Source organism: Parasteatoda tepidariorum, chromosome 12 (assembly GCF_982258835.1).
Source record: "Parasteatoda tepidariorum strain Cologne lab strain chromosome 12, Ptep-v5.0, whole genome shotgun sequence".
Classification (NCBI taxonomy): Eukaryota; Metazoa; Arthropoda; class Arachnida; order Araneae; family Theridiidae; genus Parasteatoda; species Parasteatoda tepidariorum.
Genome location: NC_141766.1, coordinates 21,718,005 through 21,730,469, shown reverse-complemented (window position 1 = coordinate 21,730,469; position 12,465 = coordinate 21,718,005). Strand labels below are relative to the sequence as shown.

The window sequence follows — 12,465 nt, the reverse complement described above, 5'->3', positions numbered from 1 at the left end:
GAAAAAAAAAGCTCAAAATGATAAGGGGCTTTCCACATATTTCATTTTGTATCATATTACAAAATTTAACAATAAATGATATTTCCTTACAGTAACCGTCCGCACACTTAACTGTGACAGTATAAGGAAAGAAAACAGGCGGAAGAAAACATTTTTTGGGGGGAATGATCCCCCACAATGTCGGTGTCATTGTTAATATATCTTGTTTAATAGCGCAAAAACAAATGTGTTGATTCTTATCATTTTGAGCCTTCTTTTAAAAAGTACAAAAATTATTTGGAAAATATCTTGAAACTCTTTACATTTTTAAGATATTCAAATCAAACATTTTTCATTGGTTGCCAAGTACGATTCTCTAAAAAATTATAAAGAATATTTTTTTAAATTTTTTCCGCACTAGCGCAGAATAAAAGAACTACTTTAAATAGTCATATCCTGCGAGGCTTTTAACAAGTACTTTTCAAATTTTAAACCAATAATTTTGTAATTATTTTTAAATTGCTCCAAAAAAATTTTTTTATCTTATTGAATATTTAAGTCTCAGCCAGAAAATGCAAAACAAAAAAAAAAAATAGTTTTTTAATGAAAATGTTCATATTTCCATAAATATTTGAGCTAGGTTTATGAAATTTTATTTAGTTACTGCAAATTACGACCAAATTAATCGGTATAAATTACAAACTTATTGCTTGAATTTCGAGCATAAGGTGTTCAAATATACTTTTTTTTCTCCGTAATTTATTATCAGTCCCTGAAACTTCTGAATTTTAAATTTTTTGGCTTAGTATGCAAAATTGCATGAACTAAATGTCCCTAAAGTTACAAAATAATCTTCTTAGTATTTCTTGAGAAATTTAAAAAAATTTCAAAAACTGAAAGTGTCTCTTCCATTATTGTAGGGTAGTGTATATTGTAAACAGTATACATCTTAGGTCTCCAAAAATCACAAAAATTTTTGTATGTTTCATCGGCATGTTAGTCAGACACACAGAATATTTGCCCTAAAAACCTTTATATGCCCAAACATCTTTTTCTAATGCATATTATTCAACATATACGAATGTACCGATTGGGTAATTCCATATCAAATCAACTTAAAAAAAACTTTTTTAGGTCAAAAATTTTAATTATAATGATTTTGGCATGTTTGTAAACCGGCTTCTGACTTTGAAAATAGAAAATTTTCAGATTTTTTGCACCATTTGCTTCAGAATTATAAATTTTTAAAATTTTGAAGATTCACCAATTTTTTTTTTTAATTATTACAATTTTTTAAACAGCTGTAACTGTAAAACTACTTCAACCAGAGAGCTAATTTTTGTTTAATTTTGTTCAGTTTTTTTCAGGGTTGGGTTTTTGACGTCAAAAAGTGGTTTTTGACATGACAAGGGTATAATACTGGTTTAAACCGTCAAAAACCCGTCAAAAATGTCAAAAACTAAAGTTTGCCAAGAAAATATATAAACTTCAAAACTACCAACAGTTGCCATGCATTATATTGAAATTTAATTATACTATAGGTAATCAGCAGGTTTTAAAATATTTTTTAATTAAAATTAAGGTAAAATAACAGATTTAAAATCTCAGAAATTTATATTCAAATGCATGTGCAGAAAAATTTTGCACAAAATTTGTTTAAATATTTATATTTTGAAAAAAAAAAAATTTTTTTTTGATACTTAAGAAAATTAAAAGTTTATTACTATGCATTTTTGACATATAAGGAACATATAACTAATATTTATAGGGAACTTACAAGTTATGTTGTATAAATACAAACTTGATACAAGTGTATGAAAAAATGTGAGTTATACCGAATATCTTTATTATGCAGTATGCTAATTTTAATTTAAAAGTAGTTATATTTGGGAATAATGATAAATATAATTCATATTGTTTATTATATTTATTTATAATTATTACACTTATCATTTTAAAACAATTTTTACCTCTTAATTTTTTTCCCCCACTTGTATTAAGAATACAAATAATGCATATCTTGAAAGCAAGAAGTAATTATTCAACAGCTGAATATTTAGATATTCAACAAAACTATACAGTATTCAGCAAAATGAAATTCACAAGTATTTGGATAAACTAAATTTTCAGCATAGTAAATGAATAGGCTGAATATACTGTAAATCGACACTAACTACTCTGTGTGTTTAACAGAAAGCACTTAAATTTGTATTGTCTTTTGTTAAAAAGATTATTAAGAAGATTTAAAAGAATATTAAACTGCTGTTTGTAGAAAATGCAACACCATGAAAGAATCATCAGAATCAAATGAAATTTAATGCAGAAACGACTTGTACTGATACAAATAAATGATGAAATTTTCAAAACAAAAGAAACAAATTAAGCGTCCGAAATCAGTATTTGGTGCAGCCACCACGCGCTGCAATAAGTGCTGCTATACGACGTGGCATGGAGTCAAACAGATGTTGAATATCTGCTTGAGGAAGAGAATTCCATATCGCTTGTATGCGCAACCAAAGTTCGTCTTTGGAAACTGCAGGACGCGGATCACGAGTGAGACGCCGACCAACCATATCCCACACGTGCTCAATAGGCGACATATCCGGCGAATAAGCAGGCCAAGGAAGAAGTTGCATGCGTTGTGCTGAACAGAAGTCTCTAACAGTCCGCGCAACATGTGGGCGTGCATTATCCTGCTGAAAGATAGCTCCAGGGATGCCTTGAAGGAAAGGAACGACTTCGGGCTGTAGCACTTCACGGACGTATCTGTTGCTATTGAGATTACCCTCAATTCGTATCAAATTGGATCGTCCATGATACGAAATCGCACCCCAGACCATAACTCCGGGTGTTCGACCACTATGTCGTTCAATAATACACTCAGGAAGGCAGCGTTGACCGGCATAACGTCTAACACGAACACGGCCATCATGGGTCCACAAATTGAAGCGTGATTCATCTGAAAAGACAACTTGGTGCCAATCAGCTCGCCAGTCTCTGTGCTCAAGAGCCCACTGCCGACGCAGCCGTCGATGATCCGCCGTGAGAGGAATCCTGTATAATGGCACCCTTGCACGCAATCCACGGCGCAGCAGACAACGACGAATTGACGAAGCCGACAATTGTACACCTGTAACAATAGACCAATGTGCTGCCAGCTGCCTGGAGGAAGCTGTGCGATCATTCACCGCCATGCGGAGCAGGTGTCGATCATCGCGCTCTGACGTCACCTTCTGTCGTCCAGTGCCTGTTTTTCGAGTTGTTCGGTGCTCGTCGGTCCACTGCTTCCAAACTCGCATCACTGTGGAACTGTTCCGCTGCATACGAGCTGCTATTGCGCGATAGGAAAATCCTCCTTCTCGAAGGCCGATTATCCTCCCTCGTTCAAACTCCGTAAGTTGCTTGAATTTCTTATTCTTCCGTCGTGGAGGCATACTCAGGTCTCACTAAACGTTTGCCACTAACAAATAATCATAGACTATTTTCAACGTCCCGCTACAGCACTTTATTTATACGCTTTCAGCATCAATTCAGAGGGCGCTGCGCGCGCCACGCACGCGCGATGGCTCTGAAACTTTATTAATTTGCATAATATCCTATAATTGACATTTGCTGCGAATTTCATTTGATTCTGATGATTCCTTCATGGTGTTGCATTTTCTACAAACAGCAGTTTAAAAAGATTTTTCTTTAAAAGATGTCTAATGTACAAAACTGCTAATGTTTATCTTTAAAAATGTCTAATTTTTAGTATAATCTATACTATACACTAAATTTGGTTATAAATAAATTTCTTAATAATATCACTGCAGATTTTCAATAACACATGAAAATGAATACATAATATTACAAAAGATGTGAGCTTTCAAAAGTACAAGATTTTGGTTACTATTCAAAATATAAGTGTTTCTTCAAAATTTTAAATTTATTTTTTCTAGAACATATTTAGAAACACTATTCTTTATAAAAAATATATAAATTTTATGCATTAATTAAATTTCACATATGAATATAGGTTTTTGACATTTTAGACATTTTTGACAGTGAGGTTTTTGACGTGACGGTTTAAACTGTCAAAAACTGTCACATGTCAAAAACCTGCCAACCCTGGTTTTTTTACATCATTTCATAAGATATATAACATGGCTAAGTCATTTTAAAAACAAATTATTAAATAAACATTGAAATAAGTGTATCACTGAGAATGGCAAGTTTCTTCCACACGTTTTACATATTTTCAAAACCACCCAGAACGAAATAGGTTTTTCTTAACGAGGGTTCATTTATTTAAATCAAATGTATGTTTTTTTAATTAATTCATCAATTTAAAATGCATTTTAGCATCAAATTGTCTCAAGCCTTTATTGTTGTAAATATATTGTTTTAATACGTTTCAATTAGCAAAATTACATTCATACTTGTTGTGTAAAGGATTATAGCTATTTTAAAATGACAATTTAATTTTGCTGTAACTAAAATATTATTTCAAAATAAATTTGTACACAATTTTTAAAAAACAAAATCATAATTAAAATGCTTTTTTTTTTTGTCTTAGAGAAAAAAAATAATAAATCATTATTCACCAAATTTAAGCTTTCTGATAAATTAGCCAGTGTGGGCACTCTGTAAATAAAAAGTGAATTGAATAAATGGTTTTATTTTCTGCCATGATTGATTTAAATAAATTGATTTTTTTTAATGGTAATTTGAATGAAACATTTTCTTTTCAAAGAAAACATCAATTTAAAATGCATTTTAATAAGCAAAATCATTTAAAAGTTTTATTAATTCTCATAGTTTTAAAATTTAAGCTATCTCTCAAACTTTCTAATAAATTAGCCACTGTGGTCTCTATGTAAATAAAAAGTGAATGGAATAAATGGTTTTATTTTCTGTTATGATTAATTTATTTAAATAAATTGATTTTTTTAATAGTAATTTAAATCAAATATTTTTTTTTTTCAAATAAAACATCAATTAAAAATGCATTTTAATAAAAAAAAATTATTTAAAAGTTTTATTAATTCTCATAGTTTTAAAATTTATTGTATTTTAAAATTTATTGCTGCTAAAAAAAATTAAATTATCAAACTTTTATAAATACTTGGTGTGCAAAAAATACAGCTATATTTAAATAACATCCAAAAATTGTAGGGGTTTTCAGAATAAAAAACTCAGAACAAAGTAAAAATCAATAAATAGTTTGTCTTTTTTTTTTTCCTTTCCACATTTATATATGTTAAAAATCTGTATTCAATAACACAGATTTGTTTTGGAAAAAACATAATAATGGTAAAGAATATAATGGCAATAAAAATCTTCAAACCCATACTTCATTTTAACATTGCAAAGCTACTTCTGAATTTTAAAGTATATACAATATTAAAAAAAAAATTAACCTAATATGGCATAAAAAAAAAAGGTGGTTTAAAGATAAATTTTGATTGCTTCTTCTTATAATGTTTTTCTTTTTTTTAAACAGATGGTTATATTTTTAATATAAAAGTACCTATCAGCTTGCAGTTAAAGTAAGGTATAAGGTAACACAATTTATTTTATAATTTCAAAAGTATAATCAAACATGACGTGAAATATCCTCAGTGGCAGACGTGAAAATCATGGGTTAGAGTCCCCTTGCCATTAGGCTAACCATGGGAGGTCTTCCTCTCCATGTAATGCAAATGCGGGTTAGTCCATCGAAAAGCACCCCACAAAGGCAAGTTTCTTTCAATACTTGATTAAGGAGTTCCCTTGTCTTCTGGATTGGGTTCAAAATTACAAGGCTACGGAGTTGAACATTAGTAGTCGTAAACCAAAAAAATTGGGTCGGCTGTTCAAGGACGGATATAAAATAAAATATAAATAATTGCAAATAGCATACTTATAATCAAATATATAATTTATAATGAAATGTTGCTATGTATGAAAGAAATGTGATAAATAGATTTTAAAATTCTGTATAAAAATAAAATGAAAAAAAAAGTAGACATGAAAATTTTATTTTCTTGTACTATTTTAAATTTAAATCATTTAAATTCAAACTATTCTCATAAATGTTTATTGCTAAAAAATTATATTGGTCTATTTTTAGTTTCCTCCATTTCACTCAGTTTTTTCCAGTAACCTAGAAGAAATAGGTCTCTTTTGACAAAATATCAATCCTAGATATTACTTACAAATTATCTCAAGCAACCATAAGAAACTAGATTAAATTACCAACGAGCTATGAGAAGTCAGTAATCTTGTCTTAAACCAAACTTTCACAAAATAAAAACCATGTTTAATGCTAATTCTTTAGGGGGAAATAATTGAAATCAAAGAAGTAGATATTGAAAGAGTGTAGGCTTCATATAATTAGGTGTATTTGCAGGCGCAAAAAGAAAAGAAATCTATATAACCCTGAATTTTTTTTTTTCTTCTAATGATCAAAATTTACTTTTAAAAAAAAAAAAAGAGTTCAAAGAAATAAGCTTTCTAATATGGTAAATAATTAACTTTACGAAACTAGACTACCTATTAATTAATTCACAAAACTAGACACAGAAGCGTACAACAGACAATGTGAATTAGCTTTTTGACCATCAAAATATAGGCAGTAGAAGCAATCTGGAAAATATAGCCACATTAGTTTACTCAAGAGAGTGGCAGAAAGACAAAACATCATAATATTAATTTCAATTTTTCTTTGTACATAATAACAATAAAACTAATTGCACAATTCCAAGAATTCTTGCTCACATGTATGAAGAAAAAAATTTTTTTTTAATGACAGTTGAAAAAATTTTGAAATGTAAATTATACAAATTTTGGAGTTTTAAACTATGCAGTTTTAAATAACAAAATGCAAAATTTAAACAAATTTGGTTGAATAGTACTTGAAAAACTATATTTCGATCAACATGTTTCTGTTGAAAGTGCAAGATTTTCTTGATTGCACTGTTAGCTTTGAAGATATTACCAAAAATGCAAAAAGTGAAATTAACACTAAAGGGCACAAAGTTTCAACTGCTGTCCTGACTTAACTAAAAGTATCATATTTTCCAGATTGGAGAAAAGCTTCATATTTTTATAATCAAAAACCCAATTCAAAAGGAAAAAAAAAGATTTTTTATTCAGAGATAGCACAGATTTGTGACTGATTCTCTAACTTATTTTATAAATAATACTATTTAATATAAAGGTTAACCCTTCAAACCATTAGGATTGGCACTTAGTTAACGAACATTTAATCATCAAAACAAACTTCATTCGAGATTTTTTTTTTGTCTCAGTACAACATTAACAAAAGGAACAGGAGCAGAACAAAATTAGATAGAATCCTTTCGGCAAAAAAATAATAATAAAAGAAATCATATTAAAAGGTAATGTTATGTCCCTTTGTCTATAAAGGAGCCTGCGGCAGCATACCGGCAATAGGGTGCAAGTTCATGCAGAAACCACACTGCAGATTACTAATGTTTAAAAAGGAAAAGTTTGAAACCAACATATGTTATCCACACTTATGAACCTGCGAATTAAAGACTTGAACTCTCAGTAGCAGATCAATACAAAAATGTTAAATAACACAAAGAAATACAGAAAGGAGTTTACTTTATTACTAAAAAGAACCAAAAGTGAGAAACATGGATAGGACACAAATCAGAAGAATTTTGTGTTCTGAGCATGGCAATGCCTCGGCTCTATCATAAGTACTGAGAATCGCTGGACTTGTAATATCTTGGACTAATATCCTTGTGAAACCAAAAATCAAATAAAATTTTTGGACAATAATTCATATGAGAAGATTTATCTATCAGTACCTACACAAAAATAATCTCTAAGTTTTGATGTGGGCCAACTGGACAGTATTAAGCGAGAAAAAACTATCACAGAAAGGGACCAACTCAAAAGGTACATTTTGTAGCTACTCTTGGGCAAACCAGTACTTAATTTTTTTCTAAATTTTTGCAAGCTAAAAAATCTTTTGGCGTATTGGTGAAGTTAGTTGGCTCAAACAGGTACATATTCTAAAATATCCCTCAATGTACGGGGATTTTACCATAATTAAACAAAGTTAATCAAAAAATTTACATAGTTAAAAGTTAATAGAATAATAACTAAGTACACATTCAAATTTCAAATAAATGACAAAATCTGAACATAAAAGAAACTAAAATAATTTTTTTTTTAATTTTGCTGTTAGAAACATTTAAATCTAAAAAAAAGTTTTTACACTTTTGATATTTAATATGCATCTTGTATGGAAACAGGTATTTGTTATTAGAAGTAAATAGTAAAAGAGATAATTACCTTAACATATAAACAGAACTAAAGAAAAGAAATAGAAACATACCTGATCTTTGGTATAATCATATGTAAAATAATAACATCGTCTACAGTCAGATATCACTTTATCATTAATAGTTTCATTGAAGTCCTTTTTTTGAGGTATACAAACACAAGAAAGATCAGCTCTACTTCGATTATTTGAAATGACATTTTGAGATACTACAATTATGAAATTTAGACTCAAAAATAAAATCCAGCAGATCATGGTAAATTTTAAAAAATGCGTGATTGAATGATCGACAGTATCTGATACACCTGTGATAAAACTAGAAAATATGAATCGTTTTGATAACAATATATAGCTGATAAGATGAATGATTTAAAAAAAAAAATAATAATAATTATCCCATCACAGAAATTATTAACCTGCTTATTTTCTCAAACATTTTAACTGTTTATACAGCTTCAATGCGACAGAAAGATACTAAATAGCAATATTTAATAATTTGAGTCGCGATCAAAGAGAAAAAATTATATATGCGGTGTGAAACTAAATTGTTGTCTGCTATTTTCCTTGATTGTTGTGATTTTTGAAATGCATGCGGAAAAATTTTTTTGTTTATACTAGTAGCGCCATCTCTTGAAATTTCTGAATAACAATAATAAAAATTATATCTTCAGATTTTAAAACTCTCGGCTATCACAGCCTCACTAATTGTTATTTTAAACATTTCGTATTTAAAATTTGGCAACAACCATTAATGTGATTGAGCGAATCAAAATCAAGGATCTGTCAAAACATGCTTTGTGCTTTGTTTTTGGTTTAATATGCATGCGAATTAAACGAGCGGCAGTTGTCAGCGCTTTAATTGTTGCTTAAGTTGGTAATTTTTCTTCGAATATGGATTACTTAAATAATATATTTAATACTGGCTCCGGATCTTCGGATTCTGAAGATGATGTGGATTATGTGCCTCCTACCACTGTCGAAAGTGATCATTCAGAAGATGAACTCAGCGATGAGGAAGCTGAACTGTATGAGGAACCTGCCACTAAAAAAGCTAAACTGAACGCCCAAGAGCTTAAAAATAACGATGCACCTACCATTAATAAACCAACTGTTGATGTTTGGCAAAGCTTTTTAAAAGGTGTAAGATCGACTCCTTATGGCAAAGCTAACGGTAAACAGAATGAAGCTTCCACTTCCGAAGAGACATCAAAACCGAAAACTGTGAACAAAATAGAAAGTGCCAATTCTGATAAAGCTGCTGAAGCTACGGATATTAAAGTGCCTGATGAGAGTGATGCAGACCTGAAAAAAGAAGAGACTTTGCCTAAGGAAAAGGAGCTGGAGAGTAATGTTGAGAAATTAGGGGTTTCTAATAATTCTGTTGAACTTAAGGATGATGCTCCAGAAGACAAAAATGATGTCGTAAAGGATAAGCCAATTAATATTTTGGAAAAGGATGCTGTGTGTGTGAAAGATAAGCCAGTTGATGTACTGATTGCTCGCCCACGTACAGGTCTTTCTTCAGTTTTGGGCAGCCTTGCGAACAAAGGTAAAAAGCAGTCAGTTCTTGAGAAGAGCTTAGAAGATTGGAAGACCTTTAAAGAAGAACATGGCATTGAAAAGGATCTCGAGACTTTTAACAAGGGTCGTTCGGGTTACATTGAGAGACAACGATTTCTTGAAAGAAGTGATATCCGTTCCTTCGAGAATGAAAAGAACCTTAGACTTACTGGAAGAAAACTACCTGGATCTACTGGAAAATAAATTGCTAGTCTGTAGGTATGTCGGCGTATTTCATTCCATTTCATAAGTCAGCATATTTGAAGAAAGTTTGTTAAGATTTCATATAAATTTTTATTATTGGGACATTTGAAATCCGGTAAATTCATTTGAATTAACGATTTGCATTGTGTTTATATCAGCATGATCATTGTTTTGCATTGTATCATTGAGATTTTCGAATAGTTTAATAAACATATTTACATCCTTTGCTTATGTCATGAATATTTAATATTTGTTTTGACATTTAATGAATTTTAACTAACTTCTACAGCAGCAATGGCATCTATAAGTAATATTCTATAACTATGAAATTGTTATAGAACAGTATTGTGTCGTGTCTTAATATTAGTATGTGAAAGCTTTTCATTGGAAAATTCTTACTTGTGCTTTGAAGCGAAAACAATAATTAGAATTTTTTTTTTTTTTTAAGAATCTAAAGAGTTGGGTCTTTCCAAATGCAGTTATTAATTTATCATAGATTTCATTTTTTTTTTATAAAGTTGTAACAAAAGATCGTTTTACAGGTGTTTCATTATTATGTTAAGCAGTAGGAATTTTATGAATTATGATAGTATTATTTTATTAAATATAATAATTAGCAGGATTGTATGTTTAGACTTGTTTGTTAACTTCATGTGTATGTAAGCTGGGGTGCAGAAAATTATTCCCAATGAATAGTTTTTTTTTAGATCAAAATTTACCCAAGAATTTGGACCAAAGATTTTCCCATAGCTGCTTGAATTTCCTCTAAAGCCGCACAGGCATATTCTGCTCACCTGAATATGCCTAATTAATAATAAGGAATATTGAGAATCCAATTTTTAAAAAAATTATACGTTGAAATCAGACAATAATTGGTGAACCCTTTAATCTGAAAAATCTACCTTAATTATACCATAAAAGCATTAAAATCAATATTTATATTGATACTAATTAACAATTCATAGTTATTACCTATAATATAAACCCAAATAGTTATAACATGGTACTCAGTGTTTTCATCATAGAAAAAAAAATGGGTGAGAATTTCTCTCCCTTTCTCAAACACAGGGTGAGATTTAAAAAAGTTAAGTGAGATTTCTAAAAAAACACAAAAACTCTTGAAAAAAAATCATTTCTTTAATTATAATATATTTTTAGCGTCTTCTATTTTTTAAAGCATTGAATATTTTTGATGCATCATCATAGAAGATTTTGCCTTTACAAGGTATTTGTCCATCTTGCATAAGTGCATAAAAAATTTGAACGTCTTACATGAAGAAACCTTACCTACGGTAAACGCGTGGTTGTAGACAAATGTGTTCTGAAAGGGGTTCCGTGGTTGTGTTCTGTTGTTCGAAAAGGTTCTGAACAATACTGGTAAATAGGGAAGCTAGATAAGGGGGCAGATGTTGAAAATAATGAAAGATCCAGTAAGAAAAGTGAAACGGATTTTATTCTAAATGGCGTAATTCGAAGCTTTTTCCAAAATGCGAGAAATTCGCGAATTTTGAAATTGATTTATAGAATGCGCGAATTTCTCGCGGTAATCATTTTTTAATGCGAGAAAAGAAAAAAAATATGCGAGATTCTCGCGCTGTAGTGAAAACACTGGTACTTAAGTTTACCATTAGAAAAACCAATTAATAGTTTCAATAATTTTTGCAGCTATTTTATAAATATGATGTATAATATCAATCATAATTATAGTAGTATATAATGCAAGTATAGTGCATGAGTTAGCATCTAATAAAATGTCCCTAATGTTAAAAAAGATACATGCCCCAGGTTTTTGATGCGTCATGTCAAATACTGATTAGTAACAGCCTAATGCACCATACTGATTAGTAACAGCCTTGTTGCAAGAGGACATTAATTTTTTGACAATGTTTCTTACTATGTTTTGTAAGGATGTTGCAAATATTCAGCAGAGTATTTTTTTTAAATGTATTTTCCGAGTAAGTTTTTTTTTAGAATTTGAAAAGATTTAATAAAGAATAATCTAAAATCATATAAGTATTTTTTTTTAGACGTAACCTGTTCTAAAACCTGTATATGGCTTATAAATTTGTGTTCTAAAAGTGGAAAAGCGAAATTTGAAGAATTGAAACAGGATTACTTAATACCAAACCAAGAGATTTGTACTGCTGATTTTATTTAATTATATTCAGTCGTGTCAATTTCGTTTTTTTTTAAGGTTCTTGTTTTAAGATTTTTGCTGTTTATATGTTATTTTCACAAAGCAAAGCAGGATTATTTTTTTCCGGAAAATATTTTTAGCATTTAAGTTTTGTTTTAAGAATTAAAAGAATTTTTTTCTTTTTTACAAATTTGAAGCTTTTTTTATAGCTGTTAATCAGTTTTTTATTTATTTTAAAAAAAATTTATGAATAACTTTTTTTCTCTTTACTCAATACCAATAATATAGCTAAATTTTGATAATTTTT

At 29.6% G+C, this 12,465-nt stretch overlaps 2 protein-coding genes across 3 annotated transcripts in view; one reads left to right on the top strand and one right to left on the bottom strand.

The window, feature by feature from the left end:
- The window catches only part of LOC107440660 (SID1 transmembrane family member 1), a 78,285-nt gene extending 69,453 nt beyond the window's left edge, over positions 1 to 8,832 (bottom strand). For both annotated transcript variants that reach the window (XR_011638373.2, XM_016053639.4), the window contains exon 1: positions 8,312 to 8,832. Coding sequence is in view for 1 of the 2 variants with exons in the window: in XM_016053639.4 (XP_015909125.1) it covers positions 8,312 to 8,512 (201 nt within the window). In the remaining variant the exon portion in view is untranslated. The remainder of the gene's footprint in view (positions 1 to 8,311) is intronic.
- An 80-nt stretch (positions 8,833 to 8,912) lies between these two features.
- On the top strand, positions 8,913 to 10,246 carry LOC107440685 (uncharacterized). The gene has a single exon (XM_016053670.4). The coding sequence runs from the start codon at positions 9,149 to 9,151 to the stop codon at positions 10,019 to 10,021; it is 873 nt and encodes a 290-aa protein (XP_015909156.1). The 5' UTR covers positions 8,913 to 9,148; the 3' UTR covers positions 10,022 to 10,246.
- Positions 10,247 to 12,465: the final 2,219 nt, after the last annotated feature.

Bases quoted from the DNA above. Each gene is read 5' to 3' on its own strand.
- LOC107440685 (XM_016053670.4), top strand. From the start codon at position 9,149: ATGGATTACTTAAATAATATATTTAATACTGGCTCCGGATCTTCGGAT.